Below are 14,520 nucleotides of genomic sequence, written 5' to 3' on the forward strand. Positions count from 1 at the left end.
TTCCACTGGGAACTCCGAATTCAATACAGCCCAAACCACCTTCACCCACTGACTTCCTAGGTTAGGCTAGAATCCTGTCCTCACCCTACTTCCTATATCTCAATCAAGTACCAAGTTCTGCCCACGGGGCAGTATCACGCAGTCCTTTTTTTTTTTTTCATTAATCTGGAGCTGGAGCTGCTGCTCCAGCTCAGGACTACCCAGCTCTCTCCTGGATCACTACAGTCACCGAAAGCGTGAGGGCATACCTCCGGGCACACCTTCACCCAAACACATTCCAACCAACAGCCAGAGTTTTCTCTGGATGCAAACCTTATCCAGTAGCCACATGTTAAAGGCCCATTTGTTTGTCCTCACTGTCTATGGCAGAAAGCCATAGATGAACAATGTTCAGCCGAACTAAACACTGAGAGTGGCAGGAGCAGAATGGGCTGGAGGAGGGGAGGAGGAGAGGAGGAGAGGAGAGCTGGGCCTGGGGGCTCCATGGACCAGGGCCAGAGAGCCAAGACACAGGTAAGAAAGGACAAAGTGGCCCGTCAGACTGGTGCTGAGAAAGTTCCATGGGGAAATAACAGGAGGCTAGAGGCAGGTTCACATTTTGAAGATGTCATTGTGATTCATGCCTGTCTGTCATGGCAAAGCAAAACACTGGCTTATTAAATAATTCTAATTCATATACTTTCTGAAGTGAATTTTCAAGATGTTTGAGGCATGGGTAGAAGTTACCAATCTGCATAACTATACTATCGGGTAGTGGGGAGGGGGTTAAATTTACAGAAATCATTCATAGTAGCTTTTTAGCTTTTACTGTAAAAAAATATATTAAGCCCTAAGGTCATTAACAGGTACAGATTGAGTAACCGTTATTCAAAATTGGAGAATTTTGAGACCAGAAGTGTTTCAGATTTTGGAGAATTTACATTATACTTACTGGTTGAGCATCCCTAATCTGAAAATCCAAAATCCAAAAATACTCCAGTGAGCATTTCCTCCCATCCATGCACTAACCAGGCCCGACCCTGCTTAGTTTCTGAGATCAGATAAGCTCAGGCACGTTCAGGGTGGTATGGCCATAGATGCATTTCCTTTGAGTGTCATATTGGTGCTCAAAAAGTTTCAAATTTTAGAGCATTCTAGATTTGTGATGCTTGATCTGTATGAAAAATCACACTAGGAACTTGGAAATCAGAATCACCAATGGGAGAATTTTAAGATTTCATCCCCTTTCTCCTGCTTCCATTAGAAAGGCTATCTATGCTTTTAATTTTATACATTAAACAGGGACTTTGTAACTTAAGAACAGAAAGTAAAAACTGTCCAAGGCAGATCTGTACCTAAGCTGGCACTGTGCTATAATCTGGATACAAACATAATCAAGGTTTAGTCTGAAGAATTTGTATGTTATTTGAAAAGCTAGGTTTTCGTTTAAGTTCCTGCTGTTGAGACTGCATTTGGAAGTGGTAGGATCCGGGATTTAGAGGGAGATGACAGTGTTGGAATATTAGTTCTCAAAAGGAGGTACAGTATGCTTCGTATTCTATTCAAAATTTGTTTTATAAACTCAAATGAACATAGAAAGAGATCTAGTTTGATGACAGGACTGAAAGACTAAGAGATACCATGTTCAACGCTGGGCTGTAGACAACCGCAAAAGACCCAGGCAAGAAATACAAATTACTGGTTCCATCCACACCCATCCCTTAAGAAGATTGGGCTACGTAAGGATACCTCACCCGAGAAGTGTCCCAACTATACACAAGCCCAGAGTCACAATGAAAAGTAGTCACCAAGCTCTTTTTTTTTTTTTTTTTTTTTTTTGAGACAGAGTCTCACTCTGTCACCCAGGCTGGAATGCAGTGGCACGATCTCAGCTCACTGCAAACTCCACCTCCCGGGTTCACGCCATTCTCCTGCCTCAGCCTCCCGAGTAGCTGGGACTACAGGCACCCGCCACCACGCCTGGCTAATTTTTTGTATTTTTAGTAGAGATGGGGTTTCGCCATGTTAGCCGGGATGGTCTCGATCTCCTGACCTTGTGATCCGCCTGCCTCGGCCTCCCAAAGTGCTGGGATTACAGGTGTGAGCCACTGCACCCAGTCATAGTCACCAAGCTCTTACTTGACAAAGGACCCATACAAAGGATCACATTTCTGAGTGAAAAGAAGTTTTTAAATTTTTATTTTTTAATTGACGCATAATAACTGTACATACATGGGGTACCTAGTTTTGACATATATAGTGTATAGTAATCAGATCAGGGCAATTGACAAACTCCCATTATGTGTTTTTAAGCAGTCTGTTTATAAGCTGACTGAGCAGTAAGAGAGCTGCCACAATTTAGCTTAGGGCAGCCACCCGGGCATTTCTCACAATTTGTCCCCTTCAAACTCAAACACTCAAGCTAGCACCTCCAGACAAACCAATATTTTCCTGTCACTTGTTTAAAACCTGTACATAGGGACTGGCTTTGGTATTCTCTGCTACTCATTCCTATATATAGCTTTTAAAAGCCTGGGGAAAATCAAAAAGGGACTAAGAAGCATGAAAAAACTTTGTAAAGGCCATTTGGCAGTTTAAAAAAAGTCAACGTGCAGGTTTGTTACATATGTATACATATGTATACATGTGCCATGTTGGTGTGCTGCACCCATTAACTCGTCATTTAGCATTAGGTATACCTCCTAATGCTATCTACATACGTAACAAACCTGCACGTTGTGCACATGTACCCTAAAACTTAAAGTATAATAATAATAAAATAAAATAAAATAAAAAGTCAATTACAGCTGACACATAGCTGTTACCTTGGAAATCACACCTATTCATTTGTGTTTATAAGAATATAAAAGATATTTCCTCTGAAACAGACATATAAAGTTAAAATAAGACACAGTATAAGAACAGTTTGACTGGTGTCTCTTCCCCAGAATCTTTTCTTTAAAAAGAAATCTATGGCTGTAAACATAATAAACACATTTTCCTTTCAATCAATTCTTTTTACATGACTAATGGTACTCTTTGGAGGGAAAAATCTCTGACATTTAGATGAATATTTTAAAAGGGTTTTAAATAGGCTTTGGAGGAAAAGTCTCAGTACTTCATTTTTTTTGGAAGACAACATGGACTCTCCTGTATTATAAAGGAGACGATATTGTTTTGTCAACTAAAAAGTTATCCTACATAGTACCCTGCTTGGTTTAAGTATTGGTAGAAGCTTTTCAAATACCAGCACATCTTAAACAGGAAGCACTCAAAGTACATTTGAGAACATTTTATAGTATGTTTATTATCTCAAGCTCCTATACAGAAAATAAGTTAAAAAATTAAAAGTAAGCATAAGATTTTTAAAAAGCAAACTTATTTGGTCAAAACAAGGTGTGTGTATATAACCTTCTAAAAACACATCAGTGTGGAAAGCAATGGACGTGTGTACTTGTCATTCCTTGACAAGCCGAAGTCAAGCCATAAGCAGCAGGAGGGAGAAGGGGAGTGAACACCTGGGCCTTGTCTGAGCTGTTCCTGCGACTCCTGTGCTGTAATTTGGGTACCAACATGACCAAGGTTCAGTCTGGTGAATTTGTATTTTATTTTAAAATCTAGGTTTTAATTGTAGGTCCCTGTCATTGAGACTGCATTTGGAAGTGGTAGGATCTCTGAGATTCAGAGGTGGATGAGTTTGTTGGAAAATTAATTCTGGGAAGGAGGTGTAGGGTTCATGAACTCAGGGTACGTAGCTTTGGGCCAAGGTGGTCTCTGGACCACATTCATCTCAAGATCGCTTATGCTGGGATAGAGTGGAAAGATGGCACTGGGATGCCTGTCCCATAGCCCAGAAATGTTGCCTGGTACACCCTCGCTGCCCGATACACCCTCACTGCCCAGCACATGCTGGCACAAACACATGACCCACAGCTTGTCCCTCTGACCTACATGTAGTGGTGGCCAAGAATAGGAAATCTTCAGAGGAAAAACATTCTCCTTTTAAAGTTTTCTTTTTCTCCTGGTTGATAAATTATTCCTTTTCACAATAAATAAAAACTGGAAGTGAAAACCTCCATCCTTTAGTATTTAAAGAAAATGAGTCTGTTAATAACTTGAAGTCATGTTTTAAAGAGGCATTTCTTTACTTAAGTCTCTATTTACAGCTCCGACAGCTGAGAAAGCAATTAGCTACATTACAACCGCTCAGACAATGGAACTGGCTTCACTAATTACATTCTCATTAACACCCTGTTATTTCACTGCTCGTAGTGGGAGTTCTTCGAACATCCCTTTGGTTGGTAGAGTATATGGGTGTCTTCTATCCCCTACTGCTTAATTATTCATGATGACTTGTTAATTTCTTATCAAGGATGTCACCCAACAGAAAAAAAAAAAGTCTCTCATAAAATAAAAGTACTTTAGGTAAAATTATGAATTTACAAACAGGATTTGAGATTTAGCTGTGCTAAATGAAAACCAATAAAAAATTAAGCGTTACAATTTTAATGTAATGACATAGAACCTTGTATCTTTCTAGGTTTTCATTTTTCTTTAATATGGAGTTAGAAACATATGCCTCATAGGGCTACTATGAAAACTAAAAATTTTAAAGAAAATAGACTCACTCAGTAAATGATGAACTTTAAAGATACTAAAATGACAGATGCTGCCAGACATGCCCATCTGCCCAAATGGTGTAGAGCATACTTAGAATCACTCATTGATTTGCAGCTGCAGTCTGTGTATAGCCCATCTGCAGGTTTATGGTGATACAGCAACAATCTTTGCTTTCTGTCTTTTGAGACGTCTGAAACAGGCTAGGAGGGGCTCAGGGTAGAGAGTTCTCAAGCCCTCCTCCAGCTACGGTCTGGTTAGCCAGAGCCCTTCTTGGTTAATCTCAGTGCTGCCAGCCAACATCACCACATCTCAGGGTTGTTGCTGGGATGGGGACAGGGGTGGCAACAAGGTCACTGGCTCTTTAGACATTTTGCTGGTGAGGGGGAAAGCTAGCATTGTGGTTAGTGGGCAGGAAAGAGGAGGAGGAAGTTGCATTTCAAGAGTGGATCATACCTATTTTGTCCTCCAACTTAGCAACATCTATACACTTTTGATGTGCATACTCTTTGAACCATCATCAATCTGCTTCTAAAATTTTACCCAACAGACATAATTGTACAGAAGTATGCAAAGATATACATAAAGGATATTCATTGCTATCCTTTACTTGAAATAGCAAATTATCAGCAGTTGTTTAAAAAAGAGAAATAGATGTGTACTCGTGTGGAAAGACAACCAAGATGCAATGGTAACTGAAAAATTAAATTACAGAGGACTATGTGTCTATAATGTACTTATTTTAATCTTAAAAAGATGTACCAACATGCAGAATAGGGTATATTCTGACCCATCGAAAGATGGGTCAAGGAGTGGGAAAGAAGACTTGTTTTATGTATTTCTACAATACTTTAATTTTTTATGAGCTTATATTTAATTTCTAATAAAAAACTCAGTACCTGCAATCTAAAACAATATTCTTGTGTAGAAAAGAGCTAACACAGCAGGCCTGCATCTGCTATCCTTAGAAAGGCTGCTTGACCCCTGGCTGGTGTCAGGGGAACTTGGATTTTTACCATTCCCTGATAAGAACAGTTCACTGTGCCTAAATTGTTCATGCAAACAATAATTTATGTTGAGCATCTGCTTTCCTTCTGGGAGTTTGGAATTTTGGTTTGTGCTAGGCTAAGGGTGCCTACATAATCAACCCCAAATAAAAACCCTGGCCGCCTGGGCTCAGGTGACCTTCCCTGGTAGGCATGTCAAAAGAAGTGTCATGACTTGCTTCTAGGGGGAATTACGTGCATCCTGTATGACTCCAGGTGGAAGGGACTCTTGGAAGCTTGTGCCTGGTCTCCCGGAGATGTCACCCCATCCACCTCTCCCTTTGCTGAGTTTGCTGTTTACTTTTTGCTGTAACAAATTATAGCCATAACTATATGCTAAGTTCTGTGAGTCTTCCTAGCAAATGGTTGAACCTCGGGGTGGTCTTGGGGGCCACCAACCTACCCTTATCATTCTCTTCCATAGCACCTTCTTCTTGACCTTCTTAGCATTACCGCAGTTTGTAATTAAACTGTGCATCTTTTTCACTAAGTTCCATGAGATTAACTACATGTGTCGGTTACCACTATATACTACACAAATATTCAATAAAGCTGATAAATAAAAATAAGGGAAAAGCAGCTCAGCTATTAATAAAAGATAACCTGCTGGAGAGTGAGTATAACAGAGTTTTCCGGGCACCACTCCTTTTTAGATTCTGGAATCCCTGAGAGTCACTCAAATTAAGATGCTCAGAAATCAACACAATGGCAGAACCAGACTCTGTATTAAATAAAAAGTACCCACCTCTCTTCCCTCCATCCCTCGTTTCTGCTTCTAATCTGAAAGGAGAAACTTCTACCGAGACAACAGAGTTTTCTGGCTCTATAGGTCGTCACAGGCCTCCAGGCATCGTAAGAGAGCATCGTGAGGAAGGGGATCCTAGTGCTCAGAACACTTCCATCTGCTCTCTTTCCCTGTGCCTTGGGGCTCCTCCCTATGCCACCATCCTCATGAAAAAATGGAAAAAGTCACATTAACCACCACAGACTGGAGATCTAAAAACTTAGGGAGCTGCGAGGTCAATCTTGCATTGAACTCCAAAGTGATATTCACTTTTACCCACGGCCAATTTGTCCCAGTGATGACTAATTCTCTGATGTTCCAGATATCCAGAGACCACACTGGGCAGGGGTCTGTTCTTGGCAGTCTGCATGCTGCTACTGACTCAAATCCTCCCTAAACCCCTCACCACGTGATAGAACAGGGTTTACTTGGCTTTATGTCCTGGGTCCATTTTGCTGGATAAATTTTCTCCATTCTATCATCTCATCCTATTGCATTCATCTAAAGCTTATCACAAAGAGAAATTAATCTGCCATTTCTCCAATGTTATCAGGCCCCTGCAGTGAGTTCAGTATCATGTGGTCTTGGAGAAAGCCTCCTAAATCCTGGGAAGTTCCCCCACCCCCGGCCCTGGGTTTCCTCTGCAGGGCTAAAGCCAGTAACGGCATCTGCATCAGAGTCGGCTTTTAGAATGCCAGCGCACACGCTTCGCCTGACTGTACCACCCTCTCCCCCTGCTCCTTCTCTCCTTTCACAGTTACCTGTGTGTGTCTTCATCTGCCCACTCACAGCCCATTAGAAGGGGAGCAACCAGAGTGCAGACTCTGTCTTGCTCATCTTTGTGTGAAAATAGTGTGTTTAGGGCAGTGCCTTCCAAAGCAGGTGCTTAGTAAAGATATGTTTGGGTGAATTGGTGCCTTCTTTCCTCTACCTGTAGAATGGACACGATATTTGCTACCTTTTTCCTATGCTTGGAAATAAATGAAATTCTGATAATAACAGAGAAAGAGTCCAAAGTAGTAGATTTAAGTGTTCCTTAAATCCCACCTTCTATTCCATTAAGTTTCTGCTTATAGAGAGGTTCTATAGACTGCTGAACAAATTAAATGCAGATACTGGATGTTATGGGGTTTAAATAATCTTACATCTGCAGGCAGGAGATGGAGGACAGATGACATGATGGACACCAGCCACATTTCCATCACTGCGCTCACCGTCCTCTCTTCCTGTCACCTCCCATGCTCCCCTATCCCCTCCATTAGCAGGCATCTTTCCCAGTTTTCTCCCCCTACCCCTACACTCCTTGCTTTCTTCCCTCCATCAGGCCATACTAAAGTGTTTTCAGACAAGATTGGACACATTCACAGTGGTATGGCCATTGAAGTGTTTTCATACTGAAATGACCAACAAACCTGTTGGCCTCCCCCCTGCCCAGCATCTCTGTCTTTCCACCCCAAGGGGGTTGCATCACCACTCCCTGTCCAGCACTGGCCGTGGGCATTCCTGCTCCACTCCCCACTTCTGACACTCTTTACCTTGCTGGCCTTCAGGATATTGATCTGCTCTTCATACACCGTGTCTCTGTTTTTCTCCAGAAAACCATCAGAGAGGTACTCCACCTGGGGCCACAGCAACCAGAGAGAGACACAGTTGTTAGTGCTTCAGCAGTTTCTCAACCACTTTCATCTCATCCAGGTAGCATTTTCTGAAAAGAGCTGTGAGTAGATAGGAAACCCACAGATGTTTCCACTTAAAATGCAAACCCAATAAATAGTCAGGATTTACATACAGAGAACTGAGTATTCATTTTGTGGAAGAAATTGTTTTAAAGGGAGTTCCTATAATAAAAGGTTTCTTCAGGGATCTATAAATGCAGCTTCTCAGCCACACCTCAGACCCAATGAATCAATCTGTATTTTAACAAGACCCTAGGTGATTCATACACACATTGCAATTTAAGAAACACCAGGCTAGTGCATAGCAAACAGAAATCCACTTAGAAAAATTCTATGCACCCACCAGCTACTGAGAAAGCAGCCCCCTGAAGAGCAGCTACACAGGCTCCAGGTAAGAAGCCAAACCATTTGGTACTTTGTTTTCAGCCCTCCCTTCTCTCTCAAGCTCCATGAGGGTAGACTGTTAACTGCTTTAGAATTTATATATACATACATATGTGTGTGTGTGTGTGTATAGACTATATATATATACACAGACATATGTGTGTATGTATATATGTGTGTGTGTGTATATATATATATATATATATTCATATATATATATGAATGACTGGGCAACTATAGTACCCCCTGTGAAGTTATGCCTTGTGGTAAGCTTGGTATCCCCTAGAAGTAGAGGGGTGGGTAAAAGAGGATGGAAGGGGAACCTAGCTGAGGCTTCAGGCCATTTGAATTCAGAAGGGACAGATTTCTCCCTAGGTCTAGAGCCCATTGAGTCTACTTAGAGAGGGGCCAAGGGAATACCCAAGCCAACAGAGAGGAGAGCCACCTTGTCTGCAAAGTGGACGATGATGAAGGCCGTGTTGGACATGCGGGGCTTCTGGAAGTGCTGGCTGCTGGAGTGCCGGTCATAGAGCTTCTGAGCCCAGTTCTGGTCAGTTCCTTTGGGGACCTGCAGAACCACAAGATAGGGCAGAGCGCTTTGTGAAGAGGAAGAAGGAAGCCCTGGGTTGCAGCAGAGGGATGGGACCAGTAGGCTGGCTCGGTGAAGGTTGATTCAGCCCTCGAACCAGGACCTTAACTGGACGGTGCAAAGAATGATTCAACCATACATGTTCAGGATCCGGCCACGGCGTGCCCTCATCCCATGTGGGCTGGCTCCCTTGGGACCTGTGGGAGCAGCTGAGCCTGCCGGTTGGCAGACACTGGAAGTGCTAGGGAGGATGAGGGTGAAAGCCAAGGTCACAGGAGCAGAGTCACAGCCTGCAGGACCACCTGAAGGTACTTCCCTGCAACTGGGGCTGTGACATCAGCATCACAAAACACATCCACCTGCAGTGCCAAGCTCACCCACTCACCCAGGTGAACTCCTGCCACAGGAAAGCCTACCTTCCCTCCCTAAACTCACCTAAATACCATTGTCCAGGTCTGGCTCAAGTCTGTCCTTTCCTGACCGCTGTTGATCTCACTTCTCTCTTCTTTGGAATTCCTCACAATCAAGCTCTTATACATGCCCTAGCATATTGTGCACCCCTGAGTTTTGGGTTTCGTCACTACAAACTGTAAGTTTGTTGTGATCAAGGACTGGCTGTGCCTTACGTTGCTTATGTGTCCCTGAAAGAACTTAGAACTGGGCTCTGGCCATGCAGTGAGAACTAAGTACCTAGTGAGTGTTCTACATGGTGCTAATCTCTGCATCTCTCACTGTCTAAAGTCAGACTTAGAGGTTCCACTGCATTAAGAATTCTGAAAAGCAGCCCCTTTCAATATCTTTATGGATGGCTTTAAAAGTAAAAAGCATCTTACTTCATTGAAAATGTAACAGAGTCACTGTAACCACCACTCAAATTGTCAAGGATGACAGCAACTCTTCCAACGGGAAGGTGCTCCCTCCCCTGTCATCCCTGGTCATCGCTGCACACACCTACTGACCAGAATCAGTCCAGTCCTCAGTGACGGGTCACTAACTGACCTGCCCTTCTTTGGTTTAGATTGCATATTTGGATCAGGAAGTGTTGACGGTGACCCTTGCACTAGCCGTTTACAGAGGGATTTTTATGGTAAACTAATAAAATCCGCACCATAAAGAAAATGCTTACATACTTGGGAACCAATTTCTTAAATCCTTTGTAAGCAAACTGATTTTGCTCAAGATTCATTTTGGCATAACTAATATTGAATACTCAATGCTAAGCACCATAGGAAATTCAAGAAAAGAAAACTATCTTGAAGGAGGCTATTAATTGTACTGGGCAGACAATAAAATATATTTAATTCAGCACTTTCCACATATACTGTTTTATATTTGTCTCCAAGCATTCTGTGTTTAGAACCACCAGGTGTGAAGGAAGGAGGGGTCTTCCCAGTATGGCTGTCAGGACCGGGTGGGACAGAGGACGGACACAAGAGGGACCTAGAAGGACTGGCAAAACTGGGGCAGACAGAACCATGGTGGGAAGCCCACATAGGCAAACACGTAAAATTGGCTAGGAACAAAATCTTGCCTTGGAGATGAAATTGGACTTCTGTGAGAAGACTCCATAATCCTACATATTCACTAATTCAGATTGGCATGAATTAATAAGCAGAGGAAACCAACAACCAAGGTCAAGTGTATACATATTTTCTGACAAGGATCAGTCTCTCCTTTCACTGTCCACCCCACCTCCAACTAAAAATAAGGGCCGGCAGGAATTAACAACGATCAAGAGTCTCAGATGATACTCATAGCTACTGCTTATTGTTTGCCAGGCCATTTTCTACACATTTTAGATGTATCAACTCATTTAACCCTCATACAATCATGTCAGCTAGGTGCTATGTTTGTAAACATTTTAGAGACAAGGAAATGGAGACAGAGAGGTTAAGTAACTTGCCAAGGTCACATAATGGGGAAGTATTAGGTTGGTGCAAAAGTAATTGTGGCTTTTGCCATTAAATAGCAGAGCTGGTGTTCCAAGCAGGACAAGTTAATTCTTCCTGCCTGACGGCAGAGTTTTAAAGGCTGCCACAAAAGCAGAACAAGGTAGAAGGTGCTTATCTCCAAAAATCTTTCCATAGAAATAGATTTTAAACAGCCACAGGAGAAAGAAAAAAAATCTTATATTTTGATAACTTCTGGGTCATGGATATCGGTAGCTCCATAATATGCAGCTGAACTGAATCCTTTAAAAAGGAAATCCACATACAGCTTATATGAACTTCTTTCTGCTCTTCTCAAAGCAACGCAGAGAGACCACTGAGCCAGGAGCCGGGACTATAGCTCGGTCCTCGTCTAGGCAGGTTCTGTCCCTCAGAGGCCGAAATCCCTCTGACCTTGTGGCACTGGCCACTGATCACATCAAAAAGTAAAGGTCCCATCTGTATTAAATGCCCAGAATAGGCAAATCCATACAGAAAGAAAGTAGATTAGTGGTTGCCTGGGGCTGGAGGGGGGCAATGGAGAGTAGCTGCTAAAGGGCTTTTTTATGGGGTGATGAAAATGTTCTAAAATTGACTGTGGTTGGTAATGGATGCACAACTTTGTGAACATACTGAAAACCACCAAATTGTATACTTTAAATGGGTGAATTGTATGGTATGTCAATTATATCTCATTAAAGCTGTTAAAAATACATTAGACCTGATTCCACTGCTTGCTAGTAAAAAAAAAAAAAAAAAAAGCAGGCATGGCAGTGGGGGAGTGCAAGTTCTGGGCTCCCTAAGCCCCTCTCAATGTTCCCTGTGGAACTCTAAACAGAAACTGTACTCTCTATCACAGATGTTGCCATTGCTGGCCTGGGACATCTTCTGAGGCCAAAGCCTGCCCCCAGCAAAGCTGCTGACAGGAGCTGACTTTTAAGGACCCCAAGGCCAACCAGGCGCAATGGCTCACACCTGTAATCCCAGCACTTTGGGAGGCCGAGGTGGGAGGATGGCTTGAGCCCAAGAAGTTCAAGACCAGCCTGGGCAACAACACAGGGAGACCTCATCTCTACAAAAAACGTAAAAATTAGCCAGGCATGGTGGCACTTGCCTGTAGCCCCAGCTACTGGGGAGACTAAGGCAGGAGGATCGCTTGAGCCTGGTAGGTGGGGGCCACAGTGACAGCTGTGATGACACCACTGTACTCCAGCCTGGGTGACAGAACAAGACACTGTCTCAAAACAAAACAAAACAAAAAAAGCCAAAAAAAAAAAAAAAAAAAACTAGACCCCAAGGCCAGTTATTCTATGTCTGCTTCTTTTCTCGTCCCTGTCTTCCTGGGCCACTGGCACCAACCTTCCTGGTCACTCACTGTCTCCTTCCATTCCACACTTCAGGCCTTGTACCCCTGCTGACCTCTCAAATCACTGTACCATAAATACCTCTGGATCCCCAGCCTCTTTAAGGAGTACCCTCTGGCCCCTCCCCTCTTTGCCATCACAGAAGCCCAGCTGGGCACCCACAGGACTCTGCAGTCCTCACTGCTCTCTAGAATGGAGGCAGCTCCTTCCTCCTCACCTGCCAGCCACCCCCAGTGCCGCTTCCAGGCCTTTATTTTTCACCTTTACAAAATACCCCTCTGCACGCTCAGCAAAACATTAATTCTAGATAAATCCAACTATCCATTCTCTCCTTACCCATACCTGGGTGACTGGATGAGACCACACATCAATTCATCTTCCTTTAACCAAGCCCTGCCATTACACTTTTATACAAGTACTGCAGCCAAAAAATAAAACTGAATTTCACTCGGAGAATCACTTCTATGGATTAAGACACTGTTCCTAGATCTATGGAGGAAGTTGATCTCAACAACTCCTAAACCCCAATTTATGGTCTTTAACCACAGCCAAACAATCTGCGCACTCTGCAATTTCTCTTTCTGTTTACTGGGCAGCCATTCCCACCTTCCTCCATTCTCTTCAAGCTTCTGACCCTGCTGCCTCTCAGCAGATGCCTCGTCTCTTCCTTCATGGGGAAATAGAGGCTGTCAAGCAGGAAATCCCAAATTCCTGCCCTAACGTGCAGAAACTCATCTGCACCCACAGCCATCCCACCTTTCTGTCCTTCTCATGGAACAAAGGTCTCCCTCCTGGCTGGTCTTCCATCCACCCACCCCTGCCTCCTGGAGGGCCGCAGTCCACCCAAGCCCATGCTCCTCTCTCGCACCGCTTCTTTTTCACAGCCAAGCCTCCAAGAGTTCAAACTCGCTGTCTCCACTGCCTCACCTCCTGCTCTCCTCAAATTACTGAAATTAGGCTTCTGTCCCAACAACTCCCTTGGAAGGAAGTCCTCTACCCAAGGGACTCACGGAGGCCCTCTCCCTGCTGAGCTCCTGGAAGCCCTGGTTCTCTCCCGCCTGGCCTACCACATGGCCTCAGGGTGCTGCCCCCTCCAGGGTCTCCCCACCTCAGCTTGCACACAGTCTGGGAGACCTGCTGATCTGATCACTCACATCTGAACCCCTCTCCCCTGCTTCTCCCCCGTGGGCTGATACCTAGAGCCTTCAGGGTGAAGCCCAAGTGCCTGCTCAGGGTGGACATGGCTTCTCATTCTCCCATGGTCCCTACTTTCCAACCTTACCTGCCCCCACCAGGAGTTCCAGACAAATCAGATCACTTCAAATTCTCCAAGTGTGACATTCCCTTCACCTGGAATGCCCCCTCCTCATCTGACTTCGCTTGGGAATGCTCTCCCCACGACGCTCTTCCTTCTGTCATTTCCTCCACAGTGTTTCTGGTTCTGTGTCATCAAAGATGACACTTCAGTGCTTGCCTGACCCTCTCAAGAAGTGCTGACATCTGAAAAGCAGGGGCTCAGTGCACTACTCCGTGAACATGTGGTTTCTCATGTGAATGAATACATAAATGTGGCAAGGGCACTTCACCTCCCTCCATCACAGGAGTCACACCTCTACACGAAAGTGCTAGACAAGGAAACCTTTGGGGCCACTTCTTAAGAAACCACAATCCCCTGATCTGAATACAGAGTAAATCCTCCTGACAGCAGACTGGGCCAGGTGAGGAAACAGGGGGCGCGGGACACTGGCATCCCCACTGAGTGAGCTGATTTCACTCCACAGTCCTGAGTGATTTCCTTTCTTCCAGGAAACAAAGAATCCTCATCACAGGACACAGGGCAGAGCCTGCCACCCCACTCAGACCTGCCGTTGATTGCTCCAACACCTCCAACTTGATACAGCGCCTGGGCTTCACTTACTAGAATTGCTTCCAGGGTTCAAGGTTGCCTGTTCCTCTGAGAGAAAGTGGACTGATGAATGGGAAGAGGATATTAGGAAATCCCAACCCAAATAGGGCTTAGAAGGCAGCAGGGGCTGGTGGGCACCTACTCCCCACCCGCCACCAGACATCTTTGGAGAGTCTTGTTACAAGCAGCCTGGAAATTAACATTGCTGACACTCAAACACCTTCTTGGAGGAGTGGGCTTGGGTAAT

At 44.1% G+C, this 14,520-nt stretch overlaps 1 protein-coding gene across 4 annotated transcripts in view; it reads right to left on the minus strand.

Moving 5' to 3' along the window:
* MYO5B (myosin VB) overlaps positions 1-14,520 on the minus strand; it is a 371,041-nt gene that overhangs the window by 120,006 nt on the left and 236,515 nt on the right. For all 4 annotated transcript variants that reach the window (XM_003953284.6, XM_016933688.4, XM_054671932.2 and 1 more), the window contains 2 exons: positions 8,932-9,054; positions 7,962-8,045 (listed from right to left, as the gene is read on the minus strand). In XM_003953284.6, coding sequence (XP_003953333.4) covers positions 7,962-8,045; positions 8,932-9,054 — 207 coding nt within the window. The remainder of the gene's footprint in view (positions 1-7,961; positions 8,046-8,931; positions 9,055-14,520) is intronic.

Source organism: Pan troglodytes, chromosome 17 (assembly GCF_028858775.2).
Source record: "Pan troglodytes isolate AG18354 chromosome 17, NHGRI_mPanTro3-v2.0_pri, whole genome shotgun sequence".
Classification (NCBI taxonomy): Eukaryota; Metazoa; Chordata; class Mammalia; order Primates; family Hominidae; genus Pan; species Pan troglodytes.